Below are 25,145 nucleotides of genomic sequence, written 5' to 3'. Positions count from 1 at the left end.
ACAAAAAGTGCAAGAATTAGAGATATGTTTTAATTTACATTAAAACATATCTCTAATTCTGAGATTTCATCTACAGTCAAAATGGCAATTATCAAGAATACAAGTATCAAATGTTGGTGAGGATGTAGGAGAAAGTTCACTCATACATTACTAGTGGGAATGCAAACTCATGCAAACACTCTGGAAAGCAGTATAGAGATTCCTCAGGAAACCTGGAATGGAACCCTCATTTGACCCAGTTATCCCACTCCTTGGTATATACCCAAAGGACTTAAAATCAGCATACTACAGTGACACAGCCACATTGATGTTTATGGTAGCTCAATTCAAAATCACTTAGTTATGGAACCAAACTAGGTGCTCTTCAACAGATGAATGAAATGTTGTAAATATGCATAATGGAACACTACTCAGCCATAAAGAAGAATTAAATTATGGCATTTGCTGGTAAATGGATGGAACTGGAGGCTATCATGCTAAGTAAAATATGCCAATCCCAAAAAAGACAAAGGCCAAATGTTCTCTCTGATACATGGATGCTAACACACAATAAGTGGAGGCGAAGGAAGAATAGAAGTCCATTGGATTGGACAAAGGGAATGAAGGGAAGGGAGGGGAATGAGAATAGGAAGAACAGTAGAATAAATTGGATATAACTTTCTTATGTTCATATATGAATACATGACTAGTGTGACTCCACATCATGTACAACCACAAGAATGGGATCCTAATTAGAATAAGTTATACTCCATGAATGTATAATATGTCAAAATACCCTATTCTGTCATGTATATCTAAAAAGAACAAATTTTAAAAATAAAAAATACTTTAAAAATATCTGCAAGATATTTTTAAATTTTTAAAATCCACTACAGGATTAGCCATGTGACACACTCTAAGAAGCCAAGATCCTGGGGAGAAAGTAAGCACTTTCTCACTTACTTCTAAGGGAACCCAACCAACATCAAGTTGCTATTCCTGGAGGGGTATTTGCTACAAGTTGTATCCAATGAGCTGAGAAAGTTAGAAAATCTAACAATAGTTTCATAGGGCTTGGAGGCTAGAACTAGAGTCTAGGCCCTCCACAGAGAAGCAGTCTTAATAGCCCAGATTTTGACATGGGACACTTGAAGAGCTACACAATAGGATGAGAGTTGGAAAACTTTGGTCTGAAGGTCAAATCTAGTTAATTGTATGTTTTTATAGACAGTTTTATGAGAACACAGCCATGCCCATTCATTTATAATGCTGTTTATGGATTTTGTGTACTATGAAGTTGGAGGTGAGTAGTTGCAATGGAGACTGTAGATCACAAAGCCTAAAATATTTACTACCTGACCTATTCTGAAAACATTTGCCACCCTCATGTAAGGAAAAGAGTGAAGTCAAAACCACAATTTTCGTCAAGATTGAAATCCTGATGTGTACCACCTCAAACACAGAATAGATTATGTTTATCTGCCACTTTTCTAATTCCTTTGAAGTGTAAAACTAAATCCTCTCTGGAGCAAAAGAATTTCATTATTCACTGCTTATCATGTCTACATTTTTATATACAGTATTCAGTCCTCAATAAAAAAATTACCTGGTATAAAAGAAATAAGACCAAATGACTAAAAACTTCAGAGGAAAAACTCATGAGGAAAAAAAATGGAAACATCCAAAGGAAAATTTAAAAGTTAGCTGGAGAATTATAGTAGAAAATTAGACTCTATAAGTAAAACAATCAATGAAATATAATAACTGAATTTAAGAATACAAAAATATGTTTATGGAAAATTAGACACACTGAGGAAAACATTAGTGAACTCTAAAATATATCCATATGGAAACATTAAGTGAAAAGGGAATGAAAAAACACAGAGATGAGTAGAAGAGACATAAGGAACATGGAGACAGGTTTAACACACGGGTAATCATTCCCCTTGGAGAGGAGGCGGGGGAGGTCGGGGCAATGGGTACACTGATGCTTCAAAACTGATTAATAGTATTCTAACATTCAAAAATCCTATGAGCCAAATCAGCACTAATATGAAAATAAAACACCCATAGGCACATGACAGCAGAAATTTTTTTAAAATTTATAGGAAAAACAATAACCATAGAAAAAAGACATTGCAACCAGGAGAACCACAATGAAATTGAGATGAACTTCTTGACTAATGCAAAGAAAGAAGACAATGGAACTACACTTCAAGATACGAATATAAAATGAAAAAAATGCCAGGTGCACTGGAGCATGCCTGTAATCTCAGCAGCTCAGGACGCTGAGGCAGAAGGATCACGAGTTCAAAGCCACCCTCAGCAACTTAACCAGATCCTAAGCAACTCAGCAAGACTCTGTCTCTAAATAAAAATTTTTTTAACTGGTCTGGGGATGTGACTTAGTGGTTAAGTGCCCCTGGGGTCAATTCCCAGGACCTCCCCCAAAAAAAACAAAGAAAAAAATGAAATTGAAATGAAGACATTTTCAGAAAAAAAACAATTCCTACAGAACAGCATAATGAAAAGAGGCTTCTGACATTGGCTTATGATTCAGTTTAACTTAACAATTAGAAAGAAATTGATGTACTAACATCAGCAGTAAAATCTAACTAAAAAAGATGCTCACCATACACTGAGTTGTTTTTACAGGATGAGACAGGCCATGCCCAGCTTCAGCCCAGGGACTCATCTGTGTGGCCAACTCTTCAACTTAACATTAGAAACCCATTCAGTATTACTCAGCCATGAAAAGATTGAAATTACAGCAGATGCCAGGTAAATGTATGGAACTGGAGATTATCATGCTGAGTGAAATAAGCCAATCCCCAAAAACAAAAGCTGAATGCTCTCTGTAATATGTGGATGCTAACACACAATAAGGGCATGGGGGAGGGAAGAGTAAAAGTTCATTGGATTAGACAAAGGGGAATGAAAGGGGCATTGGAATAGGAAAGACAGTAGAATGAATTGGATATAACTTTCCTATATTCATGTATGAATACACAACCAGTGAAACTCCACATCATATACAACCATAAGAATGGGATCCTAAGTTTACTCCATGTATATATAATATGGCAAAATACACTGTACTGTCATGTGTATCTAAACAGAACAAAAAAGAAACAAAGAAGGAAAGAAACCCATTCAGCAGTTACAAACTTAGTTTAAATATCAGTGTCAGGGTACAGCAGCCAAAGACACCTGTTAGCGTGTTCAAACCTGTTTTGTAATGAGTGTTGACTTAACTTCCAGCAAATTCTGCAGAAGGAAATACTTATATCAATAAACTTGTACCCCAAAGTATCTCAGTGACTCATAGGCTGATAGGGAGGAGAGCTGAATTAACATCAAGTAATGAAGAAAACAATTATAATCAAATAGTAACAAACATTTCATTATATTAGGGAAAAAAATCAATCACAATATTCTTTGTTCAAAAAGAAAAAAAAAAGGAGATGTGCAGGGCCTCTTGCCAAAAGCAATTGCAAGCACATTAATATTAAACACGATCTACTGGAGTCAGAAGTTGTTTGGGGAAAACATCCAACACAGTAAAGGCATATTCTGCATGATAAATTCTTAGCAAAAAAAGAAGGAACTTAAGCCTCTTTTCTGTTTCACCTGGGATTGATGTTTCTTTTCATACAAAAAAAAATCAAAAAAGAAAAATGAAATATAATTTAGCTCATATATTTTGCCTGAAAATGTATCAAAAGAAGCAAGTGCTTCCTATTTCTACAAATTGAAAATGTCCAAATTTAAGAATAAGGCTTATCTTTGTATGACTGAAGAAGTAACACTGAGTTTGAAGAATCGTTTTGGTTTTGTATCTAGCAGGAACAGTCATAGCTTTCCCCTACCCGCAACATCTTCCTAAGCAACACAGCCTTCCTTCCTCCTAAGCAAGACAGGCAACCAGGCAACGTAACTCCCTTTGGACTTTATAACCATTTTGGGAGAGAGATGATTCACTCTCTGGCCAAGAGAGAGACTGGGGGAAAAAAAAAAAGAAAAAAAAAACCCTGGCTCCGTTCCTTTCCTATTTGACCTCCTTAAAAGGATCTTTTTGAAGTCTGTTAATCCAGGCTACTAAAATAGCAAGCAACTATTCTTTATTAAAGGTCAAATGGAATTACCAGAGAAAGGAGAGAGTTTTGTTTTGTTTTTAATCCCAGAGCATAGTTTTTCCACTTAGTCCTAAACTAAGTACAATTGCTGTTAACAGTTTTACTCTTCATCCTGTGACTGCTGTCAAGGCCATATACAAATAAATGTGGTAAGTCATTTAATTTAGGCAAAGTGTGGACTTGATCCAAGTATGCTGGCAATCAGCGGCTGAAATCTCACTGCCAGATGGTTCCCAGAAACATACACCAATACACATGTGCACACACACAAACCCCAATGTGCTGACTTGGCAATTTAATGGGTCTCAGATTTGGCAGTAGTCCTATACTGTACATCTCTGGGGAAATAAAAGAATACAGGTTGAGGAGTCTGGTGAGTCTACAACCATTTGTTTCTGGCACAAATCCAGGGCATAACCAGAACCAACTTTAGGCCATCTGACAGTACAGGGTGACTTTTAGGTATGTTCCAGTTGCAACATGTTCAAAAACAATAAAAAGAACTTAGAACCACATGGGAAGTAGAAAAACTGGAAGATGAAAAGGAGATAAAAAAGAAAAAGAGGGAGAAGAAAAAGAAAACAAAGAAAAAAGAAGAACCACACAAACAAAAGCAGAGATGGGGAGGGGAAGAAAGAAGCAAAAATTTGACACAGTTCCAAAAATCAAGGTGATTTATGATCTTATTCTGCCATCAGCACTTTCTTTTCTTACACAATAATTAGAAAGTAATTCTACACTATACCACTCCTCAGAATATTTCCTAAAGAATTATAAAGTCATCATACCATGGAAGTACATGCATACCCATGTTTAGAGCAGCACAATTCACAACAGCCAAACTATAGAAACAGCCTGGGTGTCCACAAATAGATGAATAGATAAAGAAAAGGTGGGATATATTCACCCATAAAGATGAATGAAATTATGTCATTTGCAGGAAAATGGATGAAACTTGAGACTATTATGTTAAGCAAAGAAACCCAAACTGAGAAAGTCAAGGGTTGTATGTTTCCTCTCATATGTGGACAGAAAGGTGCAGAGAGTGGGGGAAGTCTCATGATAATTGAAGGGAGATCTGTAGAATAGAGGAAAGAGACTAGGGAGAGTGAGGAGAGGGAAATGGGGAATATTGGTATCAGCCAAATTATATTGTTATATTGTATGCACATACAAATATGTAGCAATGAATCCCACATTATGTAAATCTGTAATGCACCAATTAAATTATGGAAGAAAAAGAATAAATAAAGTAATGCTGCATAAACACATGCCTTTTCAGATGAAAGTGGATGCTAATGATTTGCATCCTGAAATGTCCAAATTTTGAAGTACGGTCTATTAAAAAGACAATGAGAGCTGGCTGTTATAAGAAGTTTCAGTTTAAGAAAATGCATCTTCTGGGCTGAGGCTGGGGCTCAGTGGTAGAGCACTTGCCTAGCATGTGTGAGGCCCTGGGTTCAATTCTCAGCACCTCATATAAATAAATTAATAAAATAAAAGTCCATCAACATCTAAAAAAGAATTTTTAAAAAAAGAAAATGCATCTTCTTTGCTAATGGAAACCATAAAAAAATGCTAAAGAGAGGGAAATAAAGGGTTCTTGCTATTCCAGAAACTCCTAAGGAAAAGTGCAGGAATTTTGTAGAATGAAGATCAAGGATCTTAATGAAGTTTGCCCCAAAGAGGCTTTGATAGGCAATGAGGAAACTAATCTATGAAAAAGCTAGGCACCATCACAGGAATATAGTCAGATGTATAGAACTGAGAACAGAATGACTAGGAATTGTGAGAAAAGCTAGCAACTGCTACATACCTGCAGAACCTAAATTGGTGGGAGGATCAGAGGTATCAATGGTGACAGGGCAAGGTCTGAAAGATGTGGCAGCTTCTTTCCTTTCTCCATGTGGTCAAAACCACCTTTGTTAAGTTTATTTAACAGGCTTCAGTTAACTTGCTGAGAGTTCCTGATAAGGCGTAGGAACACTCAAATATGAGCCCAGCAAACATACCAATCTACAAGTGTGGTTATGGCAAAAGTGGTAAGAAACGAATTGCCTGGGCATGTAGTTCTTTGCTGAATCTTTTGGTAGATAAAGCATCACCTGCCTAAAGGACCTGATTCTTGAGATTTATGCTGTTGAAAACAATTAAAAGAAGTGACTAACTTCCAGAAGTCCTTCAAATTATCTTCTTTGTGAGGTGAAATGAAGAAAAATACCACCTATTTTGTAAAAGGCTGACGATGTTAGCAACAGGGAAGACTAGATCAACAAGTTACTTAAAAGAATAAAGTATGGTATCAACCATGGTGTTTTTTTAATCCAGGTCAGTTAACAAATAGAGATCAACTGATATTTTTTAAAAAGAAAGAAAATGCAAATTATTTCAATTTTGTTAAAATCTCCAAAAAGTCACATTGAGTCACCTGTTGACACCTATCCAAAACTGTCCTGCAGGTCCCAAAGGATACAGTGACGGGAGATTATCAGAGAAACACAAGCCAATTATTTCTATGCTGGCAACCTGATACCTCCTTTAAATTGGTATAAAAATAACTCTTTAACAACATCCACAGTAATCAGGTCTCACCTCAATATTTGGGGGGGGGTGTATATTTTATTGTTTTTTTTTAGTTACACATAACATTAGGTTTAATTTTGATATAATTATAAAAGCATGAAATATAGTTTATTCTAATTAAGTCCCCAGTACTTCCCTTTTCCCTCTCTTCTTCCCTCTCTCTGTTCCCTTCACTCTACGATTTTTCTGCTTTTTATTTATAGGATGTTTTTTATAGTTAGTGTCTTCTGGTATACATGATAGTGAGATTCACTGTATCTACTTCAATATTTGAATAAAATAGTATACCGTAATGCAAGCACTTGGATTGAGAGCAACAGTTATAAGATTAAAAATATCCAAATATGATTTGACTTAAATATGTATTTCTTGCATTTAGAGAAAAACATCAGCATGTACTAAAAAGAAATTTGGAGCAGAAAATAAAGGTTATTAGACTAGAGGTGAAGCTGATTGAAAAATAAAAGATACTACAGGAATCCCCAGATGCTGACTGGGGAGCAGGGAGGCTCTGACACACTGGGCACTATCCCTGTGCAAACCCAGATAGCATGTGAGAAAGGGCCAGAGTTGGGGGAATGGATAGTATTGTTAGGTGTCTTTTCAAGAAAACTTATGCAAGGGAAAAACCTTTAGACTCAGTTGTGCATTTTTAAAATGAGGAGCTTGCAGATAATCTGTTTTAATAATAATACGAATATTAATATCAATCACATTTCCATGTTTTCATTCACAACTGGAAGCTAATTTCCAAAGTTTCAAACTGAATATTATTTTGACACCTCCAAAATTGTTATTCTACTTTATTTTATTCCTTCTTCCACTCCTTTTCTTTTTCTTGATCCTGACTTCTTTTCCCTGTTTAATTGTATTACATGCATTTTTGTAAGTCATCTCAAATATTTTATTCAAAAAGGAAGAGCATAAATTAAACAAACGATGGTAGATAGCTGACTTGTGCAAATAGATCCTACACTTAGTGTACATGTGACAATCTAAGGACAATGAGTGTGTATACCATATGATTTCCTATGTAGGGTACAAAAACAGGCAAAACCCGTGTGTAATGTTAGGGGTACACATGCAGGTGGTAAAATGATTTTAAAAGGCAAAAAAATGCATGCCATAAATATCAGAATACTCATCACCTTTAGTTGGAAGGGAATTGGTAATCATGGAAAGGTGAACAAAAATTGTCTTCCTGTTCTACTGCTTTTCTTTTTTAAATTGGTTCTTTTCTACTGTGGTATATTCATATATGTACATAGCAAAGGTAAGTCAGACTCTTTTCTCTGACTTTCCCTATCCCATTCCTCCTTCCTTCCTTCTATTCTCACTTATTTACTCTTCTGATCTTATTTCTATTCCTTTTTCTTTTCTTTTTTTTTTTAATCTTGGCAGCTCTTAAAAGTGTTTCCTTTGTGGTGACTTACTGAGCTGTCTATTTATGTTTTTATAGACATATCTGATATTCTTTTCTGTACATACATTATAGTCTATGTGAATTATACAAAAGAGTCTAAATTACAGACAAAATTTTAATATAAATATATAACAACAAATAAAAGATGAAAATAAAAACAAATCCCTGCAAAACACCAAAACAAATTCTACTAGTATTTCTAAAAACAAAACAAAAAAAGAAAAAATGGAACTGTTTATGACTGGGAAGAACAATGTCTGAATTCTAGACATTGAAAATAAAGACTTTAGAGGGATGGCTGAAACAGAATGGGAACTGAAGTGCCATAGCTCTAAGGAAATCAATGCAGTCATGAAAACAGACAAGGCATAAAGAATCTTGCAAAATTCATTTTATGTCAGTTTTTATCAAGGGCCTACTATACGCCAGCCATGGTTCTGGGTACCAGAGCACAACAGTGAAGCAGGGCACACAGCACACAGGCACCTTCTGATGCAGCTTACATCCTGGAGTTAGATAACAGAGATAGGAGGAGCCTAGGGCTAGAAAGAGATGAGTCCGATGGAAACAAGCAATCCATGAGGACGGAATAGCTATGTCAATACTCAAAGGTAGAAAGAGTTCAGAATATCTGAAAAGCCAAAGGCCCTTTTCTCCCAGAACCTAGCAGGAGAGGGAAGATATCCATTAGGTGACATCAGAGAGGGCAGAGGGAAGAGATGCCTTGGTTTGCAGGAGTGGAGTGCTTAGATTTTGAATATGAGGAATTTTACACAGTGGATTGATGATATGATTTACATTTTTTAAAAAGTCATTCAGACCACTTCATAGATGATGGATATGATGGAGGAAACAGGACAATAAGTTGCTATTATAGTAGTCAAGGAGAGATAGGATGGCAGCTTGGATTGGGCCACTAGTAGTGATTATGGAAAACATGGATGAATTCCAGTTATATTCTAGATGTAGAGTCAGCAAGACTTGCTAGTGGATCAATATGGAGGGGAAGGAAATGGAAAGAATCAAGTATAACTCCTAGATTGAGACTTGAGTAATTGGGTGGTTGGCAAGGCCTTTTACTGAAATGAGAAAAATGGAACAAAAGAAGTTTGGAGTTACAGAGAATCAAAGGGATCTATTAGGGCTGTGCTAAGGTGGTATGAATTAGACATGCATGTGAACATGTCACATAGGCATTAGACACAAATCTGGGATTCTAAAGAGAGGTCATAGAGATATGGGAGATCATGGTTGGAAATAGCTGTGGATTCTTTAAAAGTCTTGGAAATAAATGATGTCACCTAGTGCATAGATTTTTTTTTAATGTCCAGGACAAAGTTGTAGGGCACTCTGATACTTAGAAGCTGAGCAGAAGAGGAGCTAAAAAGCAAGGTTAAGAAAGAGCAGGTGCAATCTTTTGCACACTAAGGAGCACATTGGAAATTAGGTCTTTTAAGACCTAGAAGAATACATAAATTCTAGAAATGCGTGTCAAATTAACAACTATTTGGAATATCCCAAAATACAAAGTAACATAATAACTTCTTTGAAAGAGAACTAGTTATATTATGAAAATAAAGAATGCTGAAATTATAAGAACAAAGAAAACAAGTCCTTTCAGATTTGGTGATGTTAATACTTGACTGGGAAAGTATAAAATCTAAGTTTGAACTCAGTGAATTCTGCAAAATTAGACTCAATTTCTTTCTTACATTTACTAAAGATCTGGGAGCTTATAAAAATTGACCCATTGCTTTCAAATAACTTTACTTCTGAATATATGAGTCACATAAAGTCAGACTTCTGTTATCACCATCCTTCTTGCCAAAACTGTTTAGTGACATTTCATGTCCTCCCCACCTACATAGAAACATGTGCGTATACATGTACTCTTTGGCCAAAGGTCTCCAGGGCTCCATTCCACTGTAACAGTCCCCTTTGTGTTCTTCCTCCCAAGCTCTCTCTCAAGACAGCATCTATAGAGGGAGCCCTCATAGGTAAAGAATTTTCATCCCCTCACATTCTAATTTCTTTCTTTTCTTTCTTTTTTTTTTTGCATGTGTTTGATTCTTATTTTATTTTTTAATTTTTAATTGATTTTTAAAAAATAAGTGACAGCAGAATGCATTACAATTCTTATTACATTCTAATTTCTAAGCAATAAGGAAATGATGTTCACTTTCCAGCAGCTTCCCAATGGCACTTCATGCCTAACCTTATGAGACATCTCCAATATCAAGAAGAAAACAAGATTTTCTTTTTTTTTTTAACCATAGCTCTGTCTTGATAATTCTGAAAACTAAGATAAAGATAACAAATAAACAATGGTATGCATCCCTTCTAATTTCCTAAATCTGAGCAGCAGCAGCAGCAGCAGTCACAAATTGTATCTTTGTACTAATGTTTCATTTTCTATTATTTTGCTATTTGTAAGATATCATAATAATGAAAAATTCATGGACAACTTTCTTTCCTACTAAATAACATGTATTTTTTAATAATAAACTAAAATTCTTAGTTTACATGATAGTTAAAAAAAATTCTCTAATGCTTGCCTGCACAACACATTAGCAAAAAAAAAAAAAAAAAACTTAAGCTTAGATTCCCAATTACCTTTATTTTCCTTCTGCTCTATCACAAAAAGAAATGGGATAGTTGAATTCATCTCCCATAGAACATTCTAATTTCATTTAGAATATTTAGACATCCACTGCCATAAAAACATTTAAGGTAGATTTACTGGATCCATTAGATGTAAAACCTTTACAGGAACTATATAACTCTTGACCTTTTCCCCTCTACACTGTGGTAAAGAGCAGAGTCCTTAAGAGAGCTAAGTCAACATATTCTTGGCCTTCCTCCTTTTAAAATTCTTTCAGTCTGTTCCTCAGTTTTGAAATTTCCTGAATTAAACACTTCTGAGAAAAATCTGTATTTACCATGTCCAAAATAAATTATTGAAAGAAAATAAAAGCCTTATACCAAAACCAAACCAGTGTCTTCCATGAGAAAATAAGTGAATTTTTGTGGTTTTAATTTCCAGACTTGAAAGCTACTCTTTGGAAGCCCCAGACTTCACTGAGGGAGATGAAAGAAATTAGTAGAATATTGTCATCCCTCAGTATCTCTGGGGTACTGCTTACAGGACTGCTGTAGACACCAAAATCTATGGATTCTCAAATTCTATGCATAAAAGACTGCAGTATTTGCATATAACCTAATAATCCTCCCACATACTTCAAATCATCTCTATTTTACTAATAATACCTTGTAAATGGAAGTGTTTAACAAATAGCATTTATAATGTGTTGTTCAGAGAAAATGACAAGAAAACAGTCTGTTTGTACATGTTCAGTACAAATGCACTTTTAAAAAATGTTTTCAATCTGAGGTTGGTTGAATCCATGGATATAGAACCCGTGGATCCAGAGGATCAACTGTACCTGATAACAGGGCACTTTGACCTCAGCGCCTAAAATGGGCTGAAGATGGAGTGTGTTACAGATGGAGGTGAATGACCTGACATGATATCATCAAAATAAAAAGTTCACGTTTTTGCCATCCATACAATATTATACAAACCAAGCACGTACAAGTGTCAGGAGATAATTCAAGGTAGTAACGTGGAATTCCGGTCAACATTCACACTGTTGCAGGGCAAGAATCACCTCTGGAAGCTATTAAAATGGCCAGAGGAGCCATTCCAGCTCTCCAACAGAGGTGCAGCAGTGCCATTTAATATTCTTGTCTAGTGAAACAGCACAGCCCCTTCATGCTTATTTTTAAATGCACATTTTTAATATCCAATATAATGTTACTCTTTAACAAACTCTTTACTCCCTGCCTCTCTGATGAAGCTTCCTGTGGTCTTTAAAGGGATTGTTAACCCAAGAATGGATCACAGTCTTTCTGCATGAGCAGGTTGAGAGACACCCCATTAAGCCTTCCAGTGTTTACTAGAAAGACCATCTCTCACCTCTGAGGAGATGAGCCAGTTGCTCTGTGATGAGCTCGGGAGCCTCCTGGAGAAGCTCTTTCAGCACGAGGGATGAGGAAGGCTCCCGGATCTCAAACTCTGTGTCATTCTGTTCAACAGCATTAATGACCTTGACAACTGCTGATTCCAAAGTTTTGTCTTCACTGCAGAGCAAATGGAAGGGAGGGAGAGAAGGAGACAGGGCATGATTTCTCACTTTTTGGAATTATTTACTCTCTGCTCCCTTACAAATAATGACTTCCTCTCAACAGTGAACACTGTGAGTAAACTCAGACAACTCTCAAGAGTAGGGTCTTACTCCATGTCTTCACATTTCCTGTCTACTGAGAACCTCCCCAAGATTACCAGAATATCTTCACACCATAGCAACTCTATCTCATGTTTCATTGTTGGGAAATAATAACTCACACATAGTGAGCTTCCAATGCAGGCCAGACTCAATTTTTAAACATTTGAGTGTGTTATCATATTTTCTACTATAAAATGATCCTATGAAATGGGTGCTGGTAAAATCCCTGCTTGATACACAGGAAAACTAAGGCACAGAGAGGTGAAAAAGTATGTTTCAGGTTATACAACTAGTGAACAGACTAGCTAGTATTTAAGCTGTCGATTCAGCTCCAAAACTTGCACATCTAGTCACTCTGGTTTAGAAGGAAAAAATGCCTGGGCTTATATAATGCAACCATCATTGTTGTATGTGAGATAGGGTGGATTTTATCAAATATAGGAAGAAAACTATGGGTAGAACCAACTGTATTCTTTCCGTCAGGAAAAAAAAATGGGTGACAATAGGAAATGAGAATCTCTATTTATTATTGAAAAACATACTGTTTCATAAAGAATTCCAAAGTCAGAGATCACAATTTCAATCTCAAAACCAGCATACATTTTTTCCATTTAGAAACAGTTAACACATAAATTTTAGCCAAGCATATGATTATCCTAAATATCAGGCTCTGGTTTATGTGCAATGTGAGCATCTCCTAAAGGTTCACATGTGAAAGCTTGGTCCCCAGGGTAGAGTTATTAGGAAATCTATGAAGCTTTAAAAGGTGGGGCCTAGTGGGAATTCCTTGGGTCATTGGGGTCATGACTTTAAAGGATTATGGGAACAGTCTCTATGGGACCATTGAGATGTGGCTTAAGATGTGACCATTTGACTCCTACACATGCTCCCACCATGACGTGCCATCCTCAGCAGAGGCCCAAAATGATGGGGTCACCTGATCTTATATTTGAACCTCAGAACCATGAGCCAAAATAATCTCTCTTTACTTCATAAGTAACCTATGTTAGATATCTCATTATGGTGACAGAGAGCTGACTGAAACAACCAATAACTAAACTTGTAGTCCCTTGTCAACAGTTGATTGCTACATGTTACTCAAAAGAATTTCATGTGTTTCAAATGGTATAGGAATAAGATTGTTTTCAAAACTCTTTATAAGTAAATGAAATAGGACTAATATTACCAAATATTAATACCTATGTATTCACCTCCCACAATGGTTCAATTTTAAAAATATTAAATAAAAAAGTTTTTATTTCATGTACACTTAGATCAATATACACTGGTGCAAGTCATGAACAATTAGCAAACTGGCAAATTACGTAAAAGATGGCATCTCAAATGATGGAGGTGTTTAGTGACACTTCATTCAGTAGCAGCAGAAAGTCTATCAAAATGGCATCTTTAGGGCTGGGGTTGCGGCTCAGTGGTGGAGCACTCGCGTCACATGTGTGTGGCCCTGGGTTTGATCCTCAGTACCACATAAAAATAAATAAATAAAATAAAGGTATTGTGTCCAACTACAATATATACATATATATATATATATATATATATATATATATATATATATATAAAAGGGTATTTTTATAAGATCCTTGAAGACAGAGAATTTGTCTTATTCCTCTTTATGTACCTCTAGATCCTTGCACCAGTTAGCAGCTCTTAAGTACTTTTTGAAGGAGGCAGAAGATCCAAGTTCTAACATGAACCCTTCTACTATCTGCATGTGGTACCTTGGACAAGTCATCCTGACACTGGGTTGCAGATCACCTCTCCATAAAATAAGAAGTCTGAACTATATGAACTTGCAAAAATCCATCTTCCTCTTATAGAATAAAGTGCTGTGAATGAACAAACTGATGATCAAATGATTTTCATGGCCCATCTCTACATATTTTTCCATTTCGTTACTGAGAATTTTTTTCTTAAGAAACTTTCAGTTTTATCTAGTGTTCATTTCAATTTTCATTTCCTATTTTTAACATTAGTCCATAGGTCTGTTGTGTTACTATAAGAAAGTGTTTGAAATGATTTAAAATTATGATTTTGATCAATTTGAAGACTTTCTACTTAAAGATGTTTCATATTTGAAATGCAAAAGTAAAAGCAGAGTTGACATAATAACCCAAATGTTGTCAAAAAGGAAGGAAAAATATTCCCCTTTCTCTGAATGACCTCTGCTTTTTTCTTAATTGTTGGCAATTTTTTGTTCCAATTATATAAAAATAAAATATGCTTGAATAGAAATAGAAAACTAGATGACAACAAAAATAATAACAGTAGCTATCTTTTAAAAATAATAAAAATGCAAGACTAGAAGTGGTTCCTTTTTTGTTTTGTTTTGTTTCCCTTTTTTCCATTTTTTGTTTTAAATTTTTCTACAGGGGCTAGAAGTGCAGCTCAGTGGAAGAGTGCTTGCTTAGCAGACACAAGACCCTGCTGATTTCAATCCCAAGCCCCAGGCAAAAGAAAAAAAAAACCTATAATGAACATATATTAATTTTATAATCAAGAAAGAAAAAAAATCAATCTTTTCTTTAATGCTGAAAATTTCTGTTAAACCAAGTTCAGTGGAGTATGCCTGTAATCCCAGTGGCTCAGGAGGCTAAGGCAGGAGGATCTCGAGTTCAAAGCCAACCTCAGCAAATTAGGAAGGCCCTAAGCAACTCAGCAAAACCTGTCTCTAAATAAAATATAAAAAAAGGCTGGGAAATGTGGCTCAGTGGTAAAGCACCCATGGGTTCAATCCCTGGTGCCAAAAAAATAAGATATTTTTCTGTTAATATTTCTGACGTTTTAGAAAACATCTTTATTGATATTCTACTAATGATACCATTCAATGTCCCAACCATTTCTTCTTGTGATGATAGTTTATATATATTTTTGCCTTGCAAAATACTTGTTATTTCAGGAAGATTTTTCAGAGAAATGTGTTGACTTTCTACTTAGTGATATTAGGTATTCCTGACTTGTTTTGCTCCTTTTTGAGGTAAACAATTAAACATTAAAGCACCATTTGCTGAGATACCAATTTTTTTTTTTTGAAGCCTCTGAAATCCTCTGGCCAGTCTGGGCCTCCAAGTGGGCTTCCTACTGTTCTGCTGATGCTTGTCTTCTGTCTGATCACCTTTTTCCCCAGGCCTTGTCAGCTGAACTCCTGCTTCAGGGTCTAGATCAAAGACCACCCCTACTGCAACCTCCTCTCTCCAGAATAAATGGCTTCTTCACCCTCCCTAGTGTTACTTGGGAAAAGGTTGAAAATAAATGCAGAAGATAAAGTTCTCATCTTCATTCTTTCCAGCATGTAGAGGCAAACTGCTTTGTTTGCTGCCAAAGTATCTGAAATGGATCCACCATCATATAGGACTTATCGATATACTTTAATTCGTGCCTTTCATGGCTTCTTTTCTCAAGTCTCAACCATTTTTTACATCTTTATATAGCAGAAGGTTCACCCTGCATTTTGGAAATAGGTCCAACTGATGTATTATTGCATTTCATATATAAGCAGGATTCATCTGGTTCTGATCTGTCCTGGAAACCTCAGTTTTTGTTTTTTGGGGTTTTTTTAATATTTATTTTTTAGTGTAGTTGGACACAATAGCTTTATTTTACTTATTTATTTTTATGTGGTGCTGAGGATCGAACCCAGAGCCTCGCACATGCTAGGGGAGCTCTCTACCACTGAGCCACAACTCCAGCCCAAAGCCTGTTTTTAAGACATCTGCCCAAACCACAACAATCCTGAGCAAGGTGATGACTGACCAGAAGACCTTCATTAAGGGGCCAAACCTCCAGAGCTTCACGGTGAGTCTTACCTTGCCAGGACGTTGCTGCCAACGAGTGTTATAGACAACTTCCCTTCATCATTTAGCTGATGCAGGTTAATCTCATCTCGGAATATGTGGAATGATTCAGAGATATTCAGCTCTTCTAAAATAAACCTTGTCTCAGTGAAGTAGTTGAATTCAGTTCTTGGAATATTCAGCACTGGTAAACAGAGAACCCCAGGTGGGCTGACCTACCAAGAGAAGATTGACTAAATCACCAAACAGCAGGAGGGAAGACACAAGGACATTTTCTGCAGCTTCAGGGTAATTGGTAAAAGGCATATAAGTCTTTTGGCAGTACCAAATCATTTGACATTCAGAACCAAATTTTCCTGAATACAATTAGTAGAGCACTATACAGTTAGGGGTAAGGGGCCTCTAATGTTTTCTAATTTCCTTACTCTTATTGAAACTTCTTATAATCTACTTGAAATAGTTTATGTCTCACTTCAACCCCTCCATGATTAAACCCTTGAGGCCTTGAGTTCCAGCCCCAGCACTGGGAAAAGAAAAAGAAAAGAAACACTATATAAGTTACTGAAAACATTTAGAAACCAGATTCAACCCACACACTAACTAAAGGCTGTGATCTTTACTGATTTCTTATATTATATTTTTTTAAAAAGTCTTTTGTTCACAACCTCATAAAAACTTTTATCAATCAGGGGAAACGGGAGATAGGTAGCAGTTTAGAGAATTCCAGATTCCCAATAAAAGCTTAGTTTTCTATAAGAATGTTTAAAAAATAAAGGTGTGTTATCTTATGAGTAAAGAGCAATAAATCTTATTATTATCATGAGAAGCATGTAGGGCTTGGTAACATCAGATTTCTGCAGTCTTTATTCTTATATCTCACCAGCTCTGTCACAAGCTTGTCATCTGTCTCCCCTTTCTAGCATTACGAAGGCAGAACTTTTGGACTGCTTTGTCCCATTATGCTTTCCAGTACATAAAACAGTCTGGCTCTAGTAAACATCTAATAAACATTCATTGAATGAAACAAAGGAGCCAACCACTGCTATAGTACACAAAGCACAAACCTGCTCCAAAAAAGTGGGGTTTTCTTACCTGTTGCAAGTAAGATAATAATCATTAGCAATACATGGATGGCAAATTAGTTTTTCTAATTCATTGAGAGTTATCTCTAACTCCTAATAATGAAATAGAGAAAGGAACCAATACATGAGTCAAGAGCATGTAGCCTGAGCCTATCCTGGAAGTACCTATTCTGAAGTTGGAGTCAGAAGAACTAGGTTCCTGCCCCAGCCTCTGCTGTGTGAATTGGAGAAAGCCTTTTTCCTCTCAGAGCCTCTGTTTTCCCTATCTGTAGAATGGGGCTCACTTACCAGAGTGAGAAAGATATAAATGGGATAATACACAGGAAGCAACAAAGCCCTACATTTATGCCAAATGTTAACGCTCTGAGAGGAAGTATCAGGATCTCAGGAAAATTTTAATGGAGGTATAGACCACTATTAGGGCCTGGGCCCAGTAAACTAAGACAATGCAGAGAAACACAATAGAATTCCCAGTATCTGTCTCTTAGGTGATTCCACATTTGTTCCTATGGTGGCAAGGCTTCAAAGAAGAGCACAATCGTGAGTCTCTTTATATATTTTATCTCTCACAATTATTCTTCCCACCTCTTTTGTTGGATATCATTATATTCATTCAAAACATTGTAGCTATTAGTGGTGGTGTTATTATTATATAATTTTCTTAAAAATCCATGCCATTAGAAGTCTAAACATCAATCCAGTTCAGTCAACTGTATGTTCTCTAAACAAGTGAGAGGTTTTTTTAGAAATCAAAAAACCCAGTTAATAAAGTTAGTGTTTAAAATGCATGTCTTACACAGGCACATTTATCTCCTCATACCAATTAATCTCTGCTGTAAAGTTCAACAAATTTTAAGACAAATTTGATAGAGAGCCCACATGTAGAGATCAGAATATTTTACCCATCATTTTCATCAGCTGCTGCCCTAAAGCAGTTCTTGCCACCCACAGCTCATTCTGGAAGACTGGGTTTCATGTGAATTTAAATCACTCTAGATCAGCTATGCATACTGTCAGGGGCCAAGGATCCAAACAAAATTGGAATAAAACAAACCAGACTCTGGAAAATTAAAAATTGTGTGAGATTTTTGGAAATAGCATCCAAACATCCAAACAGGCTTTAAGGCAATAAAGAGTATTAGGAGCTGATGAATTTTATGGAAAGAAAAATTTTAAACAATTTACTGAAAGGTCTTTTCCACTTTACCAGGTGTGTTTGTGTTTTATAGAGGAAAAAGATGTCCCTTCAAGAGAGATCATCTTTACTGAGGATGACCATGGTGTACAAAATCAGGTCTAAAAGGCAAAACTGAACAAGGACTTATCAAATGTACATTTGACATGGAATCCTTTTGCCTCTAGAAATGCCAGCCAGTATTCTCTGCACTTCATGTAATCTTCATGAAAGTTATTTCATACATATTTTTCTACCTCCAAGGGTAAGACTATCCGACAGGATGATAAAAGAAAATAAAAAAAAATCTGGCCCTTATATTGTTAGTTTTGAATTCCTATAAAAGTTATAGATTATTATAAACATTTTTAATTTTTTATTTGAAAGCAGGTTTTATTTGAAACCTGAAGCAAGGTTTTATGAAGATAGTAGTAAGGAATACTTTAAAAAATAGTTAGTTAACATATAGATGGTGCTGCTTCAATGGTTGTTGATTTGTGGATTATAATACCGCACTTTCTGCAAAAATAAGCCAGAACATAGAAAATTAAGTTAATAGCTTCCCTTTTTTTTCCTAGAAAATGCATGTTCTTTAAAGGTACATAATAATTCAAGTATAAATGACATAATTCTCCTTCCTCTCACCTTGTCTAGAAAGTAAGCATAGGTAAAGGCAGAAATGAGAGAATCCAGGTCACATGATTTGGGGCCAATGACCACATGAACCTTCTCCAAGCGTTTGCTTCGATTCTGAAACAAATTTAAAATAAAGTGTCACAATTTAACTTGCAGAAATCAACAGAAAGAGGAAAAATTTCAGTTTTTTTTTAAAGTATGCTTTATCTACATTCATATACTATGGCAGAAAGTCTCGATTTACCATGACTTCTTACATGGGAGCATAAAATCTGTACAACATGCTCAACATTCCAAAATGTTCATTCCAACCAATAAATTGTCAGGATGAGAAAGTGTAGCTTTATTATGATTATCCACAATTTCACTTCATTTGATGTATATTTCTGAGTCATAATTTTTTAGTAAAAGATCATTGTACATTATACATTTATTAAGAGATCCTATACATTTAGGAAGAGTTGCATAGAATTCCATTATTATTTCTTTATATTAGACATTATTCTTTTTTCAATATTTATTCTTTAGTTTTAGATGGACACAATATCTTCATTTTATTTTTATGTGGTGCTGAGAATTGAACTCAGTGCCTCATGCATGCTAGGTGAGCGTGCTACCACTTGAGCCACATCCCCAGCCCTAGACATTATTCTTGATATAAGAAAAAAGCACAGTTACTTTATATATATATATATATAAAATCTCCCTGGCATGTGACATAATCAAACACACAAGCTGTTGAGGTACACTTTCATGTAATGTTTTGGGTGACAGGATACTGTCTATGCATTGTTATGTAGTGATGATAACACTTTCCTCACTCAGAAAAAGGAATATGATTAGTATCATCATTCAAAATACACAAATTACTGTAACTGCTCTTAGGAAGTATATTTAATCCCTTCTCTGGAAGTGAACAGATACGGAATTTTTCCTGGGCAACTAACTCAATAGTTACTTAAAACTCCTTTATAGGAGGCTGGCGTTCTTTTGAAACTTTCAAAGAACCAACTGATTCTAGAAAATTCCATAGTGAAACAGCTCAATATGGACAGTTATACCATAATTTAATATCTTTATAGTATATTAGAGACAACATATGCATATACTTCCCTCACTTCTCACCATTTGTTTTAACCTCTCTGTTTAGGAAGGACTAGAAAACCAACCTAGTTGTAATACAGCTCTAAAAGTTCATGTAAAAGGTTAGACTCATCATGACCACTTTCATAGAAAAGACTTAATTTTTTATGTACAGAACAAAAATAAAGCATGATTTAATAAGCTACTAGGTATTTTACAAATAAATCTAGAAATTTGTTAGTATGTACATGCAATTGCTGGTATCAGAGTAAGAAACAAGTTACTAAACAACTAGGTTTTGGCCTAAGGAACAAAAGGTAAATCTGGAAGAAGGCTGGATTAGAGTGTGTCATAAGCTAAGATGCAGGATGGATGCTGCCGGTTAGTCACCCAGTATGTCATATTTACAAATTTAAAGAGCACTTTTTAAAAATATTAAGATCTTAGTTCTCAGAAAAAAAATCCCCACCATGATTTAAAGTATGGGATAAACTCTCTGAAGATAATTATAACTGTCCCTCATAACCACCAAATCTAGCTCCCATTCCCACGTCCCCCAGCTTCCTTCTCTGACATCATAAATGTGTAGCCGACTCACTTGGCTGAGTATCCTGTGAGGTTTTAATCTAGGTCCAGCTCTCAAAATCAAGAGTCACATATTCTAGGAGCACCTAAAGAAATTTAGGTAAATGGAGTTAGACTCCATTACGACACATACGAATGCATTAGGAAATCATATTACTGTAAATGCTGTTCTTCCGAGAAGCTCAGAGATCTAAGTAGACATTACGTCATTTCTCCTCCCAAATCTTATGAGACAGACAGTCAGAAGATCAACATCACTTTTTATAGGTCAGAGGAGTCTGTGTTGGGGCCAGCATTGTTTCCAGAACCCATGGCCTGCAGCAGGGAGCATGGTCTCCTCTGTCCTGCACTAACCACTCCTCAAGGCCGCTGTGACTTCAGCAAAGTCACAGTGAGTGAGCATGGGAACTGAGTGATAAGACAGAGTGCTAAATATGCATGCTAAACACAGCAAGGCTTCAGACCTTTACAGCATCAAACTTACTGACCTATTTGTGTTTTTATCTAGGCTTGATCATTCTCCCACACACCCGTGTTCAATCCTAACTTTCTCAAAAGAAGATGTGAGGCGGGGGAGGTGCAATTTGTGCCACAATCCATTTCCAAGCCCAAGCTCACTTATTACTTAGGATAACAAAAGAGCTAAATAAGGTTTGTGGGCCCAAAGCTAATACAATTCTCACAACTCAGGAACATTCTATGAATATTATGATATATTCCTCTTCATTTAATGAAAAAAAAAAAAAGAAAATACATATCATCTTGTAGGTCAAAGCCAGAGCAGATCCTGCTGCAAAATTTTGAAGATTCTCCCTGGTGCCACATGTTCATGGTCTTTCAATTCTCTTCCAATTGCCCTTCTTCCCACATATAGTTCATATCATGGCCTCTTCCAATGCCATTTGTCCACATTTGCCATTGGCAATGGAAGCCACTTTTCTGGGGCTCCAACACTGTCTTCTCCCACCACCTGCCTTCATTTAAATGTGCCATCATGCTGGCAAGATGGCACACATCTGTAATCCCAGCAGCTCAGGAGGCTGAGGCAAGAGGATCACAAGTTCAAAGCCAGCCTCAGCAATGGTGAGGCACTAAGCAACTCTGTGAGACCCTATCTCTAAATTAAATACAAAATAGGGCTGGGGATGTGGCTCAGTGGTCGAGTGTCCCTGAGTTCAATTTCTAGTATACCCCCAAAAATAAAACACTAAGAATGGATGAAATAGATACTGTACTGCTTTGCCATCTAGATACATTTCCAAGTGGATTGTCAGAATCTTCTTTAATCAATGTATTAAAAATATATTGAACATGCCAGTTTTACAGATCATGATTTTAATATGTTTTCAGAGTATAATCCTATGTGCTGATAAAATGAGACTCCTTACTGACATTCAGATCTCTTTCTAAAAAATGCCTACACATTCAGATTTAACTGTTCATTCAAGAGAGCTGCACTTGTTAGGCAAAAGTACTTTCAAACTCACCCACAGAAAAAAAGAAGAACTGATTAGAAAGAGGCTTCTAGGGCCCTGAAATAAATCAGCTTTTTCATAATTTTACACTCTCAAAAAAAGTTGCCTTTGCCTATAACTTTTCACATTTAACATCCCATGATAAATGTCTTAATCAAAGAACACTTGCAATACAGTTATATTATGATTTCTCAATACATCTTCCCTACTTCCCCCTTCTTAAAAATTCTTTGAACATTTTCCAAAAAGAATTAATTGAGGGGAAGGAGCTGTGGCTCAGTGGTAGAGCACTGACCTAGCACATGTGAGGCCCTGGGTTTGATCCTCAGCACCACATAAAAATAAAAAAATAAAATAAAGGTATTGTGTCCAACTAAAACAAAAATAAATATTAAAAAAATAATTGAAATGAATTTTGTTTCAAAAGCATTGCAGGCAAACCTCACAGAAGTTGGAGAACATCTTCCTCACTCACTAATGCAGAGCACATTTCTTAGTCCCTCATTTCTAATCAATAAACAAAGGAATGAGAGAAAAAGAAGCCTCCCAAATGTTTAAGATGATACCTCCAAAGAAAGCTAGGCTTATAAAAGAGTGGCATTTGAGCCAGTGCTCCCTCAGGAACTTACTAACTCTAAGTCAAGAAGAGCGTCTTTGCTCCAGGTGGCTGACTATGGGGTGGAACAGAGAAGCGTCCAGTTCTTCCCCAGGAGACCTATGCAGCTGTGGCTGCCATGATTCTGCATCAAAAGACTCAAAGAATGGGCTGCAGGAATGTTTACATGCTGCTTATAACCTGTTGGACTTAGATCCACACCTGCTACAATCCCCAGGAAAGACAGGGCATGAGACATTTACACAGCCAAGTGAGTAGCAAGGACCAAAGAGAGCGGTGGAGATGCCCAGTGCCTCAGATCAGCTCTTTGCATACAGATAAAGTCACACAGTTAAATAAACAAGATGCTCTGAGATTAAGATGATTTTGATAACTCCTGATCTCCTGAATTTCTAACCTTATCACTACCTGGAGAATGTCTGGAACTCAGAGGGAAATGGTAGTGCTGGGATCAAAGGACATCAACTGAAAGTTTAAAAGGCAAAGAAGGAAACACTTCATGTGAGGGTCCCAGAATACAGCAATTTCTGTACCAATTGAAATTCTTGTATTTTATCCTCTATTCCCTACTTTTAATTTTTTTTCCTGATAAGCAATATATGCCATTGTAATAATTAGGTGCAATAAAAACCAATAAAGCACCAGGCACAGTGGTGCATGCCTGTTAATCCCAGCAGCTCAGGACACTGAGGCAGAAAGATCTTGAATTCCAAGCCAGCCTCAGCAAAAGCTAGGCACTAAGAACTCAGTGAGACCCTGTCTCTAAATAAAATACAAAATAGGGCTGGGGATGTGGCTCAGTGGTTGAGTGCCTGGGAGTTCAATCCACAGTACCCAAAGGAAAACAAAACAAAACAAAAACAATAATGCAAAGATAACTAACTACTGTTAACATATTATTGATTATGGCACATTTTATAATTCATGCATATATACTAACACATATTTTACAAAAATTGGGTGCTTCTGTTTTCTACCCTTTAGAGACTTAACCTTTTGCCTTGAACAATTTTAATAGCTAAATAGTGACAATTGTGCATTCACAAATATGTATATAACAGAATTTCTTGAAACAACATAGATGCCTTTTAAAAAAAATCCCTATAATGTCAAACAGGGTGCTCTGACCCTGACCACCCCATTGAGATTCATTCTAACAGTTAATCAATAAACAATAATAAGTGACTAGGATACCATAATCGGTTTCTTCTGAGAGATGTACCTCAGGTCGTTTGTAAAAACAAAAGCATTTACCAAAATCTATAAATTTGGGACAGAGATGTTTTATATTGAATTTTCTCATAAATGTCATAATGTAATGGTGACCTAGTACATGAATATAAACAAACGAATTAGGAAAAGACAAAGGTTTTCAATAATAAGCTTGAAAAGGACAATGAGGTAATTGAATTGTCTTACTTCCTGATAAAAACTAAAACTTAGTCAATTCGGATAAACTTATGTAACACTATTGAACCAAAACTCTTGAGACCAAGGAATCTCTCAAAGAACAGAGCTGATTGAGCTGTTTCAGATGCTACCCAGAAAAGGACCAGGTCCCAGAACAAGTTTCTAGACTACTAAGAGCAGGTGTAGATAGCAGTTAGCAATGAGTCCCCCAGGCCTAGGGCCAGGAGTGTTTACAAGATGTAAAGTCACAGAAGAAAAGCATAAATTGTTTACACAAAACTTACACTGGCTACAGACAAGAGGCACAGGATACATGAGGCAGGGAAGGTTTGGGGTTAGAAGGACTGTCCACAACAGGTACTTGCTGCCCCAAGGGTCTGCACATAAACAGGGCAGTATGGCCGCAGTAGTCAGCTATGAGGGGTTTAAGTCAAGGTTCCAACATACATTCAGGAATGTGACACAATCTTTTTATTGCTTCCACCCCAAAATTTTGAACGTTTCTTACTGCTGCACTCCTTTATCCTCCTCCCTTGTAATTGAACTTAGGACACCTCAGAACTTTCAGCACTACCTTTCCAACCAACCACAGTATTTTTTCCTCAGCCTCTTTTTGCCAGAACTGAAGAATGCGTTCTCCTACTTGGGAAAGAGGGGATGGGGGTCAGTCTAAGCAAATCCAGTTATCATCTGTGTTTTGCCCTGGGTCTCCTTCTGTATTTTCACATGCAAGAGGCCACTGTGGGTGGGTGATGTGGAAGCCAAAGCCTAAACCCAAGTATTGCCTGAGGCCCTTCCTGGATGAGCTGGGTGGTCCCCAAGTTTCCTTCAGGTGTTTCCTGGAGCCCAGGATATTGGATACCCA

At 36.4% G+C, this 25,145-nt stretch overlaps 1 protein-coding gene across 10 annotated transcripts in view; it reads right to left on the bottom strand.

The window, feature by feature from the left end:
• Positions 1-25,145, bottom strand: part of Prune2 (prune homolog 2 with BCH domain) — a 259,799-nt gene that overhangs the window by 195,889 nt on the left and 38,765 nt on the right. For all 10 annotated transcript variants that reach the window (XM_078047448.1, XM_078047451.1, XM_078047452.1 and 7 more), the window contains exons 2-4: positions 19,121-19,225; positions 16,232-16,434; positions 12,098-12,261 (exon numbers count right to left, since the gene is read on the bottom strand). In XM_078047448.1, coding sequence (XP_077903574.1) covers positions 12,098-12,261; positions 16,232-16,434; positions 19,121-19,225 — 472 coding nt within the window. The remainder of the gene's footprint in view (positions 1-12,097; positions 12,262-16,231; positions 16,435-19,120; positions 19,226-25,145) is intronic.

The sequence above is a fragment of the Ictidomys tridecemlineatus genome, chromosome 4 (assembly GCF_052094955.1).
Source record: "Ictidomys tridecemlineatus isolate mIctTri1 chromosome 4, mIctTri1.hap1, whole genome shotgun sequence".
Taxonomy (NCBI): domain Eukaryota; kingdom Metazoa; phylum Chordata; class Mammalia; order Rodentia; family Sciuridae; genus Ictidomys; species Ictidomys tridecemlineatus.
The sequence above is the reverse complement of the archived record's forward strand: the minus strand, read 5'-3'. Positions and strand labels throughout refer to the sequence as shown.